The sequence below is a fragment of the Crocodylus porosus genome, unplaced genomic scaffold (assembly GCF_001723895.1).
Source record: "Crocodylus porosus isolate Cpor-Errol unplaced genomic scaffold, CroPor_comp1, whole genome shotgun sequence".
NCBI lineage: Eukaryota > Metazoa > Chordata > Crocodylia > Crocodylidae > Crocodylus > Crocodylus porosus.
The window spans coordinates 36,849,334-36,867,877 of record NW_017728910.1 but is presented as its reverse complement, the minus strand read 5'-3'; the positions used below and the strand labels follow the sequence as shown (position 1 = coordinate 36,867,877).

The 18,544-nt window shown below is 40.5% G+C and overlaps 1 protein-coding gene across 1 annotated transcript in view; it reads left to right on the top strand.

Moving 5' to 3' along the window:
* Positions 1-18,544, top strand: part of NYAP2 (neuronal tyrosine-phosphorylated phosphoinositide-3-kinase adaptor 2) — a 149,858-nt gene that overhangs the window by 70,571 nt on the left and 60,743 nt on the right. Inside the window, exon 3 of the mRNA XM_019532559.1 lies at positions 3,947-5,044. Coding sequence (XP_019388104.1) covers positions 3,947-5,044 — 1,098 coding nt within the window. The remainder of the gene's footprint in view (positions 1-3,946; positions 5,045-18,544) is intronic.

The following is an 18,544-nucleotide window of genomic DNA, read 5'->3' as shown; positions in this document are numbered from 1 at the left end:
TGTGACAAAATAGCAACACTTCACTAAAACCTTTTGCTATAACCCTGCTGAACAAATCAGTCCAATCGCATGCCAGAATGCCAGCCTCTACCACCTCTGAGCCCAGGATCATAAATAGACTGTCAAAATATGGTCTTCCAGCTGGCAGAACAATTCACTGCTGCTGGCATTAGAAGTGCATTTGAGGCAGAGCTTCCAAAAGAGGTCTTGTAAGTTTATGAGTGCTGCCTGATTGGCTTAGCATTAGAATCCTACTAGCTGTTTTCTGATGGGTCAGCAGAAGGTACTTGGAACATTCTGTCAGGGAGTGTTTACAGTGTCACAGAGATCTACAGCAAATAATTAAATGGAGAAATACAATGTAATGTGGCAGGCTTGCTGGTAGCAGCCCGGCTTGCCAGCTTGAGCCAGAAGGTTCAAAACAATAGGTGGGTGCATTTCTCCTCCCTATCAATCAGGAAAGGGAAAGAGAGAGGCTTGCCCTGTCTCAACCTAGGGGCGAGGTGAAGAGGAGGACCTGAGGGGGAACTAACCCCTCAGGCTTTCCTATTGGTCCACTCTCAATCCAGGGCATAGCTTTCTGAAGAAATAAAAAGGCAGCGTGCTCAGCACGCAGGGAGCTTTGATGAGGGACAATGAAGGACCGAGAGGTGCTGGTTGATCAGACCAGTGAGGCAGAGCAGTTGCCCCAGAAGTGCCCTGAAAATGCCTTCATCGAATGCAGAGCAGCAAGCGGCTGCAGCCTTGCTGTGCTGTGGAGGGAGCCACGGGGTGGTGCACAGGTTGGTGCATGGAGGATCCAGGAGCAGATGGGACCTCAGCAGATACCTGAGGTAGCTTGGGTCTCCAACCCTGCATTGGGCAGGAGCCGAGCCCCATTCAGTGCAGGGGTGGGTGCACAGGTCAGGACATGGAGGGTTTGGGAACTGACGAGATCATGGTAGCTGCACAAGGCAGAACGGGTCTCCAGCCTTGCATGAGGCAGGAGCTGAACCCCATTTGGTGCATGGAGTGGTGCATGGGGGCTGATAGAGCTGAAAAGGACCACAGCAGTTGCATGAGGCAGTGCAGATCTTCAACCCTGCACGAGACTGGAGCAGGGCCATTGATGCACAGAGTGATACACAGGGCTGTAGAGCAGATGGGATGCCACGAACTGTGTCATGAGTCACCTGAGAAGGGGATTCCTACAGGAGAGGAGGCACATACTACAGGAAACTGCCGGGAAGCCCATGATGGGAGGGAGCAATTTGCCCTGGGGTGTAGAAAGGGACCCAAGGCTCCTGCTTGTCATGGAGGTTCCGAGGTGAAGGGTCCCACCAGCTGAGTAACCTAAATGAGGGTAAGGGTGTCCTATGATGTGATGGGGTGCCTGCTTGGGTTGCCATTTCTTTGCTGGGCACAGCTGTTGTGCCACTGTTGTGTTCTGTTCTTTCATGCTGCTGGGATTCCTGTTGTAATCCTGCACCTTTATTATTGTATTGGAAGAGGAATATAAGCTGCTCTGTGTTGATATTTATGGCATTGATTATTTTATGCAAGTGTGTTCTGTTTGGTGTAACCGTATTGTATATGTTTATATATTGTCCTATCTTTGTCAGATATTTTTGTCATTGGTTTGTAGTGGTTATTTTTCTTTGATGTAACCTTATTGCATATGTTTAATTATTGACACTTCACTGCCTGTTATTCTTGCTATTGTTCTGCTGAGTAACCTCTGTTTACCTTTGAGTGCCCTCCTTCCCCTGTGGCCTGGAGGGCCCTAAATAAGGGCAGGGGCTGCAGACTAACTTGAAGGCCACTGGGAATGAGGCCGAGGCTTGAGTTTCAGGGTTAATTACAGCTTTTATTTGGGTAAATTCATATCTGTAAATAGCCTGTGTGTGCATGTGCATAGAATGATCAATATATGTATATATGTATGTATGTGTGTGTATATGTATGTATGTATGAAGGTTTGGGGTTATAAATTGTGTATTATTTTGTAATATTAAGCCTGTACATAGTTGAGAAGCACTGTTTCTCCTGGTCTGCTCTGCTCGGTAGGGAAAGAGGTGAGCTGGCCTACAGCTAGGCAGCCATGCTCCCTACAACATACACACTCCTGCTAACATCCCTTCCATTTGAAGAGAGGTTACCTCCCACTTACCATCTGGGTTACAGTGAGAAAGACTGGCATGTCAAACTGAACTGTGATGTAAGCATTTGTTGTGCTGTGGAACATATCAGTAAGGTACCAGGGCTCTATAGGAATACAGATTAAGTCTGGCATTCTTGCATAATTTTTCTTGCAAGTGAGTTGGCTGTGTCCATTTAGGAGAAAAACTGACTTAACCCCAACATTTAATGAGATATTTTATTAACTATACAGAGAGAACCACATGCAGTTTTCATGAGTTTCTTGTTTAGTCAGTGGAGGATAATTTCTATGAAATACTTGACCTTCCATTTCAAATGAGTTTCATCATAGTGTTTCAATTTGTAATTTTAAAGGCAGACTAGAAAATTGAGCACCTATATACCTATACATTAAGGTATGCACTGTAATTACAGCATGTTGGAGCAGACTCAATTAATAGAGTCTGCTGGAGTGTGGTAATTACTGCACTACAGTAGATTCCAGTGTCATGTGTATCATCATCCCCACGCTGAAAAATGATGACGGGGGCGCCTTAACCAAGGCTTGTTTCTCTGGGCACTTTAATTAGAGTGGCTCTCTGAGGACCTCCTGGAGCACATGTATATATGCCCACTTGTTTCTAGACTTAAACTGTTTTAAAAGGGCCAGGTTCTGAGAGAGTCTCCCCTCCATTTCCATCAAAGTTTTGCCATCTCAGAGGATGGAGTCCAAATGGTTTATTAAGATTAATTTGAAAATAATTTTTACAGTATTTGTATAATGGTAGACACAAGTCTGCTCTGTAGGGGTAAACAGCTAATTCTTGCCACCTTTCTTGCTGATACTATAAATACAAGCATTTTGATTCATCATTATGTTACTCTAGAGTGACACTAGTATGTGTGATTCTCTGGGCTCTTAACGACTCTTTTGTGCCCATAGGAAGTTCACTGCAGAGTTCAGGTAGGTGTACTTATTTCTAAGGTTTTTAAAATCCATAGGGATATTGTAGCAGAACAGCATTTAAATGTGGGAAGTCTCAAGTCCACAAGGCATGAGAGAGGACAGCCCTCCCAAAAGGAGGATTTCTCACTCAGGCAGTCTGTAGGGTACAAGTCAATCCATTCAAATGGAGATGCCATATTCTAGTTCTGTGTGCTTGTCTGGAACTAGAAGTAGCATAGCTGCATTAGAAGCAGAGTTTATTGGCCTTATTGCACCACCACACTAATACATTTAAGTTGCTGTCAGTTCTGGCACCAGCATATACAGGATTAGTTTGGGTATTTCTGCACAGTACATTTTAGACATTCCCTACATGTGTGTTTGTGGAGCATATTACCAGTTTTGGGGAAGGACTGAGTGTGTTTTGAGTGGGCCATTACCAGATTTTCTTGCACGTAACACAGCCCAGAGTAAGATAACGTATGTTGTTTTAGAAAGGCAGAATGAAGGGAAAAAGATCTTTCTCAAGTAATTACATAGCAGCATCTGGGGAGACAAACCTGCTCATCGTTCTGCTTCTTGTGAATTGTGTTCAGACTGTACTTTCGCTTTAACCCAGTAAGCAGCAGATATTGATCCTTACCACATTTCCTCACATATAATGCACACTCCATCTTCCAGCAGCTGTCTTTAAAAAACAAAAATGTATGTGTTGTATGTCATAAAATATAGAATTCTTAGTAGGATTGCACTAGAGTAACAGTATATTTATGCCAGCAGTGAATGAGGGGAAAAAACATTCCAGAATTACAGCATTGTAATAGAAACTCAGTGGCTTGTTAAGAATATTTCTGGTAACTTGTATTTGTATTCTGTTTACAGTGTCAGCCAAACCAAGGCCTCATAGTGATGAATATACAAAGAAGATTCCACCTCCTAAGCCGAAACGAAATCCAAACACTCAACTAAGCACATCTTTTGATGAAACTTACATTAAAAAGCATGGCCCAATGAAGACGACACTCACTAGGGATGCCTCCTTATCGCAGGTCAGCAGTCCTGCCCCAGACACAGAGGAAGAAGAGCCTGTTTATATTGAAATGGTTGGGAACATACTAAGGGACTTTAAAAAAGATGAGGATGACCAAAGTGAAGCAGTCTACGAGGAGATGAAATATCCTATATTTGATGATGTAGGCCAAGATTCAAAGTGTCAATGTGAATATGACCATCACACTTGTTCTTCTCAGTGTGCTACTCCCACAGTGCCTGACCTAGATTTCACCAAGTCCTCAGTGCCATCTACTCCCAAGGGCTTGCTTTGTGATATCCCCCCACCATTTCCAAATCTGCTTTCTCACAGACCTCCACTGCTGGTGTTCCCACCAGCACCAGTTCAGTGTTCCCCAAATTCTGATGAGTCTCCTCTAACTCCTCTAGAGGTCACAAAGCTTCCTGTGTTAGAAAATGTGTCTTACATAAAACAACAAGCTGGAGCATCTCCATCTTCACTGCCACCCCATACACCGGGTCATCAAAAACCGGAAAAAGACCAGACAGTATCTCATGGAATTACCACTCCTGGGCACTCTTCTTCACCTCCACATCCTTCTACCCTGTACAGAACACAGTCTCCACATGGCTACCCTAAAAGTCACTCTGCCTCACCCTCTCCCGTCAGTATGGGAAGGTCACTTACCCCCTTAAGCCTCAAAAGACCTCCACCTTATGACTCTGTACATTCAGGAAGTCTCTCAAGAAGCTCTCCATCAGTGCCTCATTCTACAGCCAGAAACACATTGCAAGAAGGGGGAAAGATGGTAAATGCCTCGGTTAATACCTACGGGTCATCCTCACAGAGTGGTTCACGTTCTAGAACACCCACCAGTCCTCTAGAGGAATTAACCAGTCTCTTTACCTCAGGACGAAGTTTACTGAGGAAGTCCTCCAGTGGCAGAAGATCTAAAGAACCTGCAGAGAGTAAGTTTTCAGTACAATATCTGTCTGTTTTCTCTACATATTTATAGTTCATGTCGTATTTTATTAAATAGTATGTCAATTATCACATAATTCAGCAATATAATGATATATGCCTTAATCCTGCAGTCAGAGGGAAGTTGATTACTGTTGAAAAATGCCTTTAAATGTCATCCTTTTATGCTATATTTTAAGGTTCCAAAACTCCTGAAACTGAATTATGAGGCTTCCAAACAGAGATGTAAGTTATTTAAGGCCCAGTGCTATAAAGCCTCCATTGTGGTGGTAAGTACTGTCTACTGCCATTGGGTCCTGTGAGTTGGAAACAATAGCCCATAAAATTGGACATGACAATACTTAAATACTGTTAGGACTGGTAAACATCCAAAATAATCTTGTGGCACACTGTTTCCTGACTGAAAGCCCTGTACCGCAGAGTTCCCATTAGCTTCAATGGGCACTGAATGCTTTCAGCCACTTGTAGTAGCAACCTGTAACGTTTACTGTACTCAACAATACATTCACAGCTGTGAGTAAAAGTGAAGTGTGGCATTGATATTAATATCTCCAACTATCTTTCAAATTCAGTGAAGCTATTAGAGTGTGTCTTAGCATGGAATTTGCCTGTAAGCCTTTATAGCTGAGAAAAGTAAGTAAACATGATATGCTTTTTTCTGTAGGTCTAATAAAAAGTCAGTTTGTCTTTGAGGTTTTGGAGCCTGCATACCTCAAATGCTCTTTATTTGAGAATACTTGATTTTTCTAGCACTGTATTTTATGCTTGTACTAGCAATATATTATAACTTTTTGGCAGAGATATAACATAAAAAGCCATCATGTGCCAAATTCTGCACAAATTTATGCTGCGCTGATAAAGAATGGTATATCTGTCTCCGGGCTACCAAATTGTTATAGAGAGAGGAGGTCAGGTTCAGTACTGATTCATACTCACTGTATTCACTCAAGTAAAGGGACTGATCCTCCTCTTACTTACCATAGTTTTACACTCCCTAACAATTATTTTTCACCTGTCTTTGGGCTTGCTTCTCCACTGATACATGTTAGTGCAACTTGGCAGTAACTCCATTGGCATGGACATAAACCAATGCAGGGAAGAAAGAATTAGACTCATCATGTACATGCACTCTGTTCATCCTCTGCAAGTCAATGAAGCCTTTGGTCAAATTTATCTTTAATCATTTGGCAGCCTGAAGACCTAATACTATTATATAAAAGCTTAGTTCCATGATTCACTAGTTTTGACATAAATAATTACAGTAATAAAAATGCAACAACACCAGATTTGGGTGTGGGATGGAAGCAAACAGGTCTAAAATGAGAGAGAATTTTTCTAATAAGGGACAATTGTGAAGTATGTTATGTGACATTTGGGAATAATTGAAGTGGTAGAGTAATGGTAAAGTACAGATGGCAATAAACATTATTAAACACACTACTTGCCGATAAGCAAATAGAACTCTCCTTCCAATTATGTGCTGTGCCAACATCATCCAAGGCATTTAATAAAATTGTAAGGTTCCATTGCTGTACATGAAAAAACCCTTAGGAACTTTTAGAAAATCCCAGAATGAACATGACATTAGTTTGAGTCTATGAAATCCCAGGGTACTTTTATGCTGCCTCTTCAAAGGTGACCCCCAAAATAAATTGTTTATATTCCACTTGAACAAATTTGACTGCAGACTATCAAGAGGCATTTCAAAATGTAAAGTAAATCTTGTGTTCCAAATCTTTACAAAACAGCTTTTCTAATTGGCAGTTGAAAGATCATTTGGTTTGTTCTTCTAGGTAGAAAAAAAAAAAGATGCTTGTTCTTGGCCATTAGTGCTGGGGAAGATGGGTAAAACAGAAACCAAATTCAGTTATTTTATGGCCTAATCAGTCATTTTATCTAAAGAAGCTAATAGCAAAAACTTTTCAGTGCAGCTGTGCAGGAGAAGTAAACAGATTGTCAATCCGATTTTACTTTAGTTTGTCTGGTATTTATAGTGTAGTTTAATCTTTTTGGATTACCACAGTAGGCAAGAATTGGGCTTGTACTCAAATACTATAGTGACAGAAGTTACTGTAGGATGACTTGAAAACAAGTACAGGATCAGCATTCTCTCTTCTGTAATTGCACAAAAAAGATCCATGATAACACATTTATAGTAAATTGTGGGGTATGAAAGAATAATCTGACCAAGCTTCTACATTCTGTGGTGTGTAATAACACACAGTGGAAGCCCGTGTAGACTAGACTAATCATGAGATGTACTTAAGCCTTATTCATACAAGTCATGCAGGAAGCCAGTGGGTGTTGCACAGTTTTGAATCAGAATCTAATAGTCTATGTTTTTTTGGAATAGGAGGAGAGCAAATGCAGTATGACAAACCAGACCAAGCATTCTCAGTTTAGTGTCCTTTAGTCTGAGCATAAAACAAAACGTGTGGAAACCAGATAGCAATGAACAACAGGGCTGACCCTAGAGGGGTGCGGAGCTCAGGGCAAATCAGCCTGTGCAGGGCCCCCTTTACATTTTTATATAATTAAAAAAGTTTATATAACTAAAAAGAACTCACCGATCACGATCAGTGTTGTTACCTACATTCTGATATCCACTGGAAGGGCGAGGGCAGGGCTGCAGTTCCTGACTCAGTACTCACTGGTTGTAGGGCCAGGGCCAGGAGAGCCAGGTGGCACAGGCTGCAGAGTGGGATGGAGGCAGCAGCCCTTGCCCTGGTGCTGAGGGTGCTGCCACTGGCACAGCCTGCCCCAGGGGGCCGCCTGCAGTGTGGGTCAGCTGAGGTGAGAACCGCACCAGGTAGGCCAGGCTGGGTCAGGGACACCCTTGCAGTGGGGGGGCCCTGAGTCAAGCCAAGCCAAGCCAAGCCACAGTGCCCGGTGCCTAGTAGCCTTGCAGGGGCTCTGGGCCAGGCTGTAGCACAGGGTGGGTGCTAGGTAGCACCTCTGCTGCAGCCCTCAGAGCCAGGCCACTGACCCTTCCCGTGGAGTGCTGCTAGCTCCTGCCAGGGGCTGGATTGGCATTTTCTGGCTCTAGAACAGAAGGTTTGCGGGGCACTGCATGGGTCCAGCCCCAACAGCCGGCTTGGGCTCTGGCTCCAGCTTTCTGACTTTGAAGTATGGGGCCCCCTAAAATGTGGGGCCCAGGGCAGTTGCCTTGATTTGCTGTACCCTAGGAATGGCCCTGATGAACAAAAAGACAAAAGGAGAGTTATGTCCCTCTTATTTCATTAGAGGTAGGAAATATGGAACTTCAAAATTATTCTGGGCACAGTTCAGGCAAGATTTTCTTGAAGCCTGAAAGACCTGTTTATGACCTGTTTGAATTATTCACTACCACGTACAAATTAAAAAAGAAAGAGTATGATATAGTATCTAGGATTCAGCCTGAGTGTACTTGCAATGTATTGTGACAAGTATGGAGAAAATTAATCTCTCAGCTATAGGGTGACTACTGTCGCTGACTTCTGTGGGGATTGTGGTCATAGTTTTAAAAGCAGAACTTTTCTTTGACCCTTATCCTCTGTCTGCTTTTTGGTTGTTCAGTGCATCTCTGGCTTGAACGCAAAAGTGATGAATGGGTACAGCAGTACTTAAGTTACCTACTATTATTCTTCTTTGTTAAAATGAGACCAATTCAACCATTTTATCTTTAAAACTCCTGGTAAGCCAGAAACCGTATAGGATCATGGAAGAATAAGAATGGAAGCAATTGCACCTGCATATGTCAATTTGAGATAAATTTGATAGAGGTACTAATGATTTTTCTAGGTCAGATAATGGCTAGAGTTGACAGAAAATTTCAGTAGTATCTCATGGCAAATTCTGATATTTCAACTTTTTTAATCCTAAATTAGGATAAAATATCAAGGTACTAAAATTTTTCATGGCAACAGATGTAATTGGAGAACAAAAATATTTATTTGAAGTGTGTTCAACATTAAACTAATCCTCACTGAAATGCTGCAGTAGTTCACAGGAGCTGTAGATTAAATGTTTAATATCACTGTTGTCCCTTGTGGCCGCACTCCTCAATGGAACATACCCTTAGGAGGTATATGACTTCCAAGAAGCTCCACAGAGGTGCTCAGCCAGTGGGAGAAAATTGTCGGTCATGGGAACATTGTCTGTGCATTGGGAATGTGGAAAAGCCATCTTGAAGAATTGCTAGGGTTTATTTTCTTTTTGTTAAAATAGAAGTGCTCCTTGAAAGTATACTTTTCTGGTCCTATATGTCTTACTCCTATTAACTCCCATAAATATAAGGTATAGGTAGGTATTTCTCAAAGTCCTTGGTGAAATAGTTTAGTCCCTTTACTAATCGGTTCAGTTTAGTTCAGAACTATCACATCAACCCGCTTACATCCTTTAAAATCCCCATGTGTCAACTGTTTGTGTGTGAACATGTAAGTGTAGATATGTATATACACTTTAAAATTAAAAGGAAGAAATCCATTAAAGGAGTGAGGAAAAATATAGCAATGCATTCCAAAGCAATTCATTCCAAATAATAGTAAAACTAATTTTATAATGAAAAAGTCAAATTCACTAATAGATTTCAAGCATTATTTCAAGCAGCTACATTACGGCCAACATTTTCAACTTTAGATCTCTAAGCACCTAATTACAAGTGGCTTAATTATTCAGGGTGTTGATTACCCATAAATCCACTGAAGCCCCTCTCAAAGAGAAGTTGCTTAGCATCTTTAAAAATTACGCTAAAAATTAGATGCCTCTTAAGTCTAGGCCAGTGATTCTCACCTAGGGTACCACACAATGTTGGCACTATTAGGTTTGGAAACACGATTTACAAGTTAAACCCAAGAATTTCAACTAGAAATCCATAATCCTGGTATTTCTGAGTTCTTCACAACAAAAAAACCCTCCAAACTTCTCTATTATTTTTCTGTAGTCCAAAAAAAAGAAAAAGAAAACTAAGAGCTGGCGTTTTCTAAGTGGTGTTGCAAGTCTACCCAGGGGTGCCTTGACTCTAAAATGGTTGAGAACCACTGGTGTAGGCACTTAGGACTGAACATTTTGACCAGCATGGCGTATCCAGATATCACTGCAAACTGAATTCTACAGTCACATTGTATGAGTAACTCCATACAATCTAGGATAAGTAAGGTTGACAGAATCAGATTGGCAGCTACAATAAGGAAAGTGCAGAATTTATATTAATTTAAGGTTATAAGTAATTAATACTCCCAAATTTCTGCCTCTGAAACTGACTCCAAGTTATTTAGTCTGCCAATAGAAGGAAAAGGCCTGGTATGACTTGTATTAAAACTCACCCCCTAGGCCAGAACTCCCTCATTGTCATGCCGGGCCATGGGCAGCCAGGTCTGGGGGTCACCTCAGGATCAGGGGAAGCCGGGAAGTCAGGATCTAGAAGATCTGACCAGGGAACTGAGTTAGGGATCCTGAGGGTCAGGCAGAATGTGAGGTCAGAGGGCTAAGCCAAGTCAGGTATCTGGGAAATAAGGCCACAGCTGGGTCAGCTATCCAGAGGGTCAGGCAGAGAGTGAGGGCAGGAGGCGAGCCAGGTCAGATATCCAATGAATCCATCAGTCAGAAGCAGCACAGACCAAAGATACAGCTTCTTAGATACAAAGTTGAGCCTTGTTGTCTAGATACTTCCTCTTTATACTGGAAGGAGTGAGGAGTCAGCTGACCCTAGCAGGCCACTCTGATGACAGGGAGTGGACAGGTGGCTAGGTCTAGAAGGTGGGTTATGGCCAGGTGTGTCTGCCCCATGCTTTGCTGAGGATGTGGCAGGCCAATTTAAGCAGCTGTGCCAGGCAGGGTGAGGCCCCAGATTCCAAGCCACAGCCTGACACTCGTTAGAACACCAGTGAATTAGGACTTAATGATGCCTTGGGAGAGTGAGCAGTCTCTCCAGATTTGACTGAAGTACCATATCTTCATTCGGACAAAATTATCCTATTAAGTTCTACAAGGCTGTGAACTCTGATATGCTGTCTTTTCTAAATATGGGGAACTGCCCATGACAAATCCAGATGCTATGTCCTTGGAAAGCACTTGGATAAAAAATGTCAGCTTTTTCTCTATCACCTCATGAACTAATGCCATAGGTAAGAGCAGATTTGAAGTTTCCATGGGTAGATGTCAGTAGCCTGAATTATAAGTAAGTACATTTTCAAGGTATTTAGCCATTTCCCCCTTCCTTAACTGTTATTTGACAGATTATAATAACATTTTCTAAAGCCTCAATTCAGGAAGTTCCAAGAGGGATCAGAAAATTTAAATAATTATGTAAATCTTGAAATGTTTTAAAAGAACCTCCAAAGCTTTGGAGAAGAGCACATTACAAACGTCTTCCATATCTGTCACTAGGAGCTGAAAAGTGAAATTCTCCAAAGGGCAAAACTACAGACTCTCAAGACCCTGTGGAGAACTAAGAAAAGTAGGAATAAATTATTGTTCACTGTATACAAAGATCTTGAGGAACATGCAGAGCACACTAGACCCTTTTGTAACTGCTACTGCAAATTTCCCATTAGCATGAACATGTCTAAAAGGCATTAAGCTATTATGATGTTACAATAGAAACATAATACATAGGAAAAAATAATAGGCAAATAAACATTGCAAGTCCTGAATGTGGTTTAAAGAAGAAATTCTCTCTCCCAAAAAATCAAATAGGCTGAAATAAATGGTTAAAAAATCCTGTATTTTAGGTTTTAATTCTATTACTGTGTGCCTGTATGCATATTGATTTAAATCCTGCGTAGCCAACCATGCTAGCACAGCTCTATAGTGCAAAGACAGATGGTCAGAAAAGAAAGTACAAGAAAATTTGAAGGCTGAATTTTTTTTTCTGTAATTCCACCTGAATAAAGTGTATGGATAAGACAGATAATGTAAATGCTTAAGGCACACTGAGTGATTCATCCAGCATAACTGGACAATTTGGTCATACCTAAACACTTACCAATTACATTATATAACTAAACTGAATAAAACAGGATAATCCAATAATGTTGCTTCTCTTTGCCTTATTTCCCTCTACATCCTGATAGTTGCAATATGTTAGCTTATGGAAAACTAGAAAGGCTGTAGGTGTACTTCACATAGTGTACATGAACATTTCTTGCCTCTTCCCATCCCTCATTTCACACTTTCTTTACTTGACAGTTTCTTAACTTTTCTATAATTTTCTCCCCACTCACCTTTTTATTATTTTTGTGACAGGTTTACAATTATTCGTCCATTTTTCTTTGACCTTTCTGTTTATTTACATTGGCTTTTATCACTTCATCTCAAATTCAACACACAGATGTGTCATAGCACTTAGGGTGCATCTGCATGTGCAAATGCTGCTGGGTGAGTTTACTCCAGACTAATTTGCTCTGGCGTACACTTACCCTGGGCAGCCTACACATGTGCACATTCAGGAGCAGATTTACTCCCACCCTGCTCTTCCCTCCTGCAGCATCCAGGGGGAGTTCTAGGCTCCCTCTGGGTACTAGCCCAGGCACTGGCAGGGCCAGGAGATGGATGTCTCCTGGTCAGGCCTGGGAGATTGCTCCCTGCCCCGGGAGCTGCTCCTGGACAATATCCCTCTGCCCTGGCAGTGTGGAGCTCCTGGCCCCAGCCTCCCATTCAGGGGCAGAGGGTTTGGAAAGACCTGCTGGGGAGGGGACCCCCTGTCCCAATCCACCAGTGGGATAGATAGCAGTGAGACTCGGATGGGCAGGGATTTCCCCCCCAGCCAGGGGCTCACTGCTAGCTGCTCTGCTGACAAATTGGGACAGGGGCCTAGGACATTGCTTCCTGCCTCTGAGAGCTCCCTGCTTGCAGGGCAGGGAGACTTTATCTCCACCTGGGCTCTGATGATGGAGCCCACTCTAGAAGCAATTTCCTGCCCCTTCTTCTTGGTTTGACCGGTTGTCTACACATGCCTTACTGTGCAGTAGTTATTCGGCGCTAAGTTGCTACTTGAATTTGCAAGTAGCAAATTAACTGCTAAGTAGAGCAAATTACTGTGCAGTAAGGGTCTAAACATATAGACGGTGATGCTTACTATGCAGTAATTTGTTCTACTACACAGAAAAACATCTCATGTATGTGTCCATAGGCACCAAAATCACATCACCAGGTTTTCTAAGCCCAGAGCACTAGGTATGTAGTGCGTTTAAAATGTTGGTAGTAAGTTTCACAAAAGGTGGTGATGGGAGCTCAGCTCTCTCAAAAATTGTTTTGGGGTCAAGATAAAGGTTCACTACTTTGAAAAATCTGCTTCTGTGCTGATGATCTCCTAGCCACCTTTGCACTAATTTAGTTCCGCTGACTTCTACAGAAAGAACTTTTGGAGGAGGAAGAGAACAAAAGGGAGGAATAGGAAATAAAAATTCAAGGAAATATTGTACGGCAGCTGTTTTTTCCTTTAAAAATTCAATTTCATGCTAGAACTAGGAGGCAAAGTGCTTAATGATCAAAACAGTTTATCAAGGGTTGTGGCAGATTCTACATCAGAGGCTCTTTCTAAATCAAAACTTGATTTTTTTCCCCTCTGCTTTCTAGACCTATGGCCTGCATTATGCAGGAGGTCAGACTCCCAGTAGTGCCTCCTCACCTTGTAAATGAAATAAATGTGCAAGAGAAAGGTTTTTGGAAATATGAAAGGAAAGGAAATGTAACAAATAGTAATAGAAGGTATGAAAATACCAGGCTGAGTCATTGTAGCCTGGATTTACCACTATTTTAAGTAACTTTTAGCTTGCTTGATCAAATTCGGTTCAGTAGCATTTCAGAAACCATTGTTGAGCTTTAATTGAGCAGGGTTCATTCTACAGTTCATTGTCCTTTAGCATTAGGATGGCTAACCAAGGGTCTAGATATCCTGGCAGTCAGGGACCCAAAGAATTTTGCATTGCACATCTCCATAGTCATGTACCCTGGGCGAACCAAAACTGACACTGCATGAAACTAACAAAAGTGTTAGTTTCAGTTGGTAGGTGTTGGGGACTAAGGAAAACAACACATTTCATGTCAGAATTGTATGTTGTTGTTTGTAATATATATATTTAATTTCTTATTTATGGGAAAAGAAAAAATCAGTGTTTATTTCTGATTCAGAATGAAATTTCATCTCAAAATAGCGAAATTTCCCACAAACCAGAAATCTTGAGTTTCAGGTAGGTATATTCTAAATAGACAAAAAGAAAGAAAGAAAGATATTGGCAGGTAAAGTGACTTCCCTGGGGTTACCCAACAGATCAGTGGCCCCTTGAGCATGATTCCAGTGCCATAAGCACTAGACCATATTGTCTTTTTAGCACTAAATGTAAAGATGTTTCTTCATATTTAATATCAAAGAAAATTTACAGTACAGCTGAAGAACCTGTACTGATTGTGAAATTGCACCCCACACATTTCTGCAGTCATATCCTTGTAATTTGTAATGCATACTAGTGCTTTATTGTGTTTCTGTAATCTGCTTTTATACAAATATTAATACATCTGTTTTAAGGGCTTGTGGTCATTTGGGTCACTTAAAGGTGGAATGTCTCCTCTTTCAAATGCAAGAATGTCTTTGTTCCATACAGATATCAAAATAGAAAACACGTATTTTGAAATGACATGCGTTTGTTTCGCTAATTGGGACCATGACATTGTCTCCGCTTCTAATTCAGCAATTTAGGCTCATCAAAAAATCAGGTTCCCTTGGGACTACCATGGTATACAGAATCATTGAAGAAGACATAATTTCATAAATAATTGCTCAGGTTTTTCTGTAGACAGATGCTGCTTCTGATTGATGTGTATGCATTTATTTATTCCTTGTGTTTATATTCCACAACTGTTTGATCTCAAAGTATAATTTCTGGTTAGTAACTTAATCAACATTTCTTTTTATGAATAAGAAAATCAACGCTTAAAAATCTGCAGGGTTAAAAAAAATCTTGGAAAATAACATTATACTCTGATTTGTTTTTTACATGGACTTCACATGGATAAAATAGCCATTGACTTTCTATTGTTTTAAATACATGACCCTAGATATGAGTTTTCTGAGCCCTGTTAAAAAAAGAAAATATCTAAAAAAAATGAATGTATTAGCATTTACTGTGACCTGTATTTAATAACTTCCACTTATAAGCAAAGCAACACTTGCTGTATTTAATGACCTGGATGATGATAATAGGCTCTGAGTTTTGATTTCTAGGGCACAAAAAAGTCTGTAAAAATTAGACCTTTAGGGCCAAATCTTCAGTTGTTGTAAATCAGCATAACTCCATTAAAGTCACTGGAGGTAGGTTGATTTACACCAACTGTGTTACAGGTTCTTGGAATATAAATCTGTCCTTTATGATTTTACAACTCTACATTGAAAATTGTGCATTCATCTAGCAAAACTGTAAACAGAAAGTATATTGGTCCATTTTATAAACTACAAAATGACCCAAAGATTTGTCTCTCCAGAAATAATAAAAAATAGCAGTAAAAAACATTTAATCTTGTGCCATTGTCCAGAAATCCAAACACACATTACTTGCCATTAAATTGCATAAATATAATATGTTGAAATTGCTCTATACCTGCTTTAGAGAAGAGTGATCTTTTGGGAGAGTAATATGAAAACAACAATAGCTAACATTTTAGGATATGGATTTGACCTTTTAAAATCAGAGAGGTTTTCAACTTTTTTTGTGAAGCACATACTAAACAAACATAAGAGCATTGGTTTTGAATCATACTAGCAGTCCACATAGTCTAGGCCCTTGTCTCTGATATCACCTGGAGGATCTGATACTGGCAAAGATAAAGTAAACTCAGGCTGTGTGTACACTGAACAATGCTGCAATACCTATAGATACCAGAGGTGACGTACTACACAGTATAGGCATATTAAATTGCTTTTGAGACTAAAAGGCTTGGATGCAGCACAACATATTTGAGCTTTTATATCACTGTAAAATAGTAGTGAGCACATGCTGAACAGTCCTCCACAGTGTCATCTACTTAACTCTTTTGTAAAATTATTTCAAGAAAAATCAGGGGTAAAACCATGCTGGTATACGTTATTGCTTGTTCAATATGTCTGGAGCTAATTCTGTCCTAACTATTTGAAGGTGAACAGGTTACTTGAAGGTGAACCTGCTGCTCTGCCACCCAGTGGTAAGACGCAACAAGGCAATCTACAGTTTACAGTTACACTGAAATAGTAGCTTGTTTGTCTGCTCCAGGTCCTTCTGTACCTTAAATTGGTATGTATAGCACATGTACATAAAGCAGTGTATATGTGTTCTGTATCTAGGGAGTAAGCTACCTCACACAGACCTACGTCCAGTGTCTCTACAAGATATTGCATTCTGTCCTGTAAGCCACATTCTTAATAGTGGACATTAATGGCACACTCTGGTCAGAGGGTTTGTTTGATTTTAACCCCCATCAGTGACTGTTTAGTTTTTATCTCAAAGCATGTGAATTTGTATACTTGAATATATTTTATCCTATTATATCAGTGAGTGTTCTCAATGAATTTGTAAATATTTTAACTCCCCCATTTAATACAAAATATTATGCTATATTCATAGTCTGATTATGCATATACTGGTATAAAATCAGAAGCAATTCTGTTGACATAAATTAAGCTACAACACATGGTGTGAGAGGAGAAATCTCGGTTTTGGTGATATATTCACAAGTCCCAGCTATTTTAGTTGAAGTGTATCATACATTATGGCAAGCTGCAAGTTAGCGACTGTAAGCAAGGTTATCAATATAGGTACAAGTAAAAGGCATCTGAACAAGGAACTGGATGTCAAGCATAATGAATCTAGTAGTGTAAGCTGGTTTGGCTGTATGGCTGAAGTGTATCTGCTTTAGCATCTGAGCTTCCTTTGTGCCTCCCTTTGGCTATGGCAGAACAGGTTTCTGCACAAGCATGAACTAAGCAGCAAAATTTCTCCTCAGATAATGTTAATGTTTCTTTGAGAATTTGTCACTCTGCCCAAGCTGTGTGTACCTTGAATAACATGCTTGTAAGATGAGTGAGAACTAAGATGAGTGAGAACTAAAGTCTTCCTTGACTCACAAAGCCCCCTAAAAGTCCAGATATAGTCTACTAACAGGAACAAATATATATAGATACAGAATGTTTAGTATACACATTTTAACAGATTCCATACCACATATTTTGGGCTCTGATGGATGTATGCCACATATACCTAAAATATACATTGCCCAGAACAGAACTACCATGTTTGCATTTGCAAAGGCAAGGAAAGGGAACTAATGTTCCTTATTTTACTACAAGCCAAAGCTAACCAAATTAGATTTTCTAGTAAAGGTCCAATTTTCATTTCTAAAATTAGAATTAATATATCACAGCTGGAGGAGGTGCTGCAGGTCATTGCTAAACTAAGCGAATAAGATCTTTGCAACCCTTCTCCCAATCAGAATGCTATTTTCCTGATATCCTGAGCTCTGCCACTGCTTCTTTTCAAGATACAGAAGCCTGACAAATGTCTTGCCCACACTTCTTACAGTAAAATTAGCTTAGATTCTATGTGGTTCTAAGAAAACATGGGATGCAGCAAGGAAAGGATTTACAGTCCCAAGTTGTTAAATTCTTGCAACATTACCTTTCTTAGTATTTCTTAAAATGTCTTTCCTATGGTGATATACACAATAAAAACAACAGTTTCTTCAGCTGATTAAGCATTTTATACTGCAGTTTTTAAATACCAAGATTTTCTGGAATGCTGATTTAATTCCTAGAAACATAACCTCACCCCCTAAGGCCCATCATAAAAGATCTGATCCAAAGGTCCTTGAAGTCCATGGTAAAATTTACTTTAGTGGATCCTACTCTAAATTCTGGTAATGGAGAAAAAGGGCTTTACTCTTTGTCTATAAATTCTCTATATGTGAGGAAATTTTTATGTCCTGACTGAAGCAACTGATAAAAAGCGTGTGGAGGAATAGCTTGTGTATGTAATTTTTTTCTTGACATAATTTGACCTACCTGCAGTCTTTCCACAAAAACTTGCTTACTGAATTGCCCTTCAAGCAGATGTCAGGGTGATTGAAGTCCCCAATGAGAACCAGGGCCTGTGATGAGGACACTTCTGCTAGCTGTTTGAAGAAAGCCTCATTTACCGCTTCCTCCTGGTTTGGTGGTCTATGGCAGATCCCCACCACAACATCACCCTTGTTGCTGTTCCCTCTCACACTAACCCAGAGACTCTCAATGGGCCTATCTCCAGCTTCATACTGGAGTTCTGATCAATCATATGGCTCTGTTACATAAAGTGCAACTCCATTGACCGTGTCAGCCAGAGCTCATCTCCCTTGTATTTGGATGACAGTAAAAACTACCCATGGAAACATGTGCAGAATGAACAGTTAGATGCCTTGCAGCCTTGTCTTCTGGAATGTTAGACAGTTTGTTAGCCTTTTTTTCAGGTGTTCTATTGATTTTCATGGAACTAGGTCAGAACTGCTTT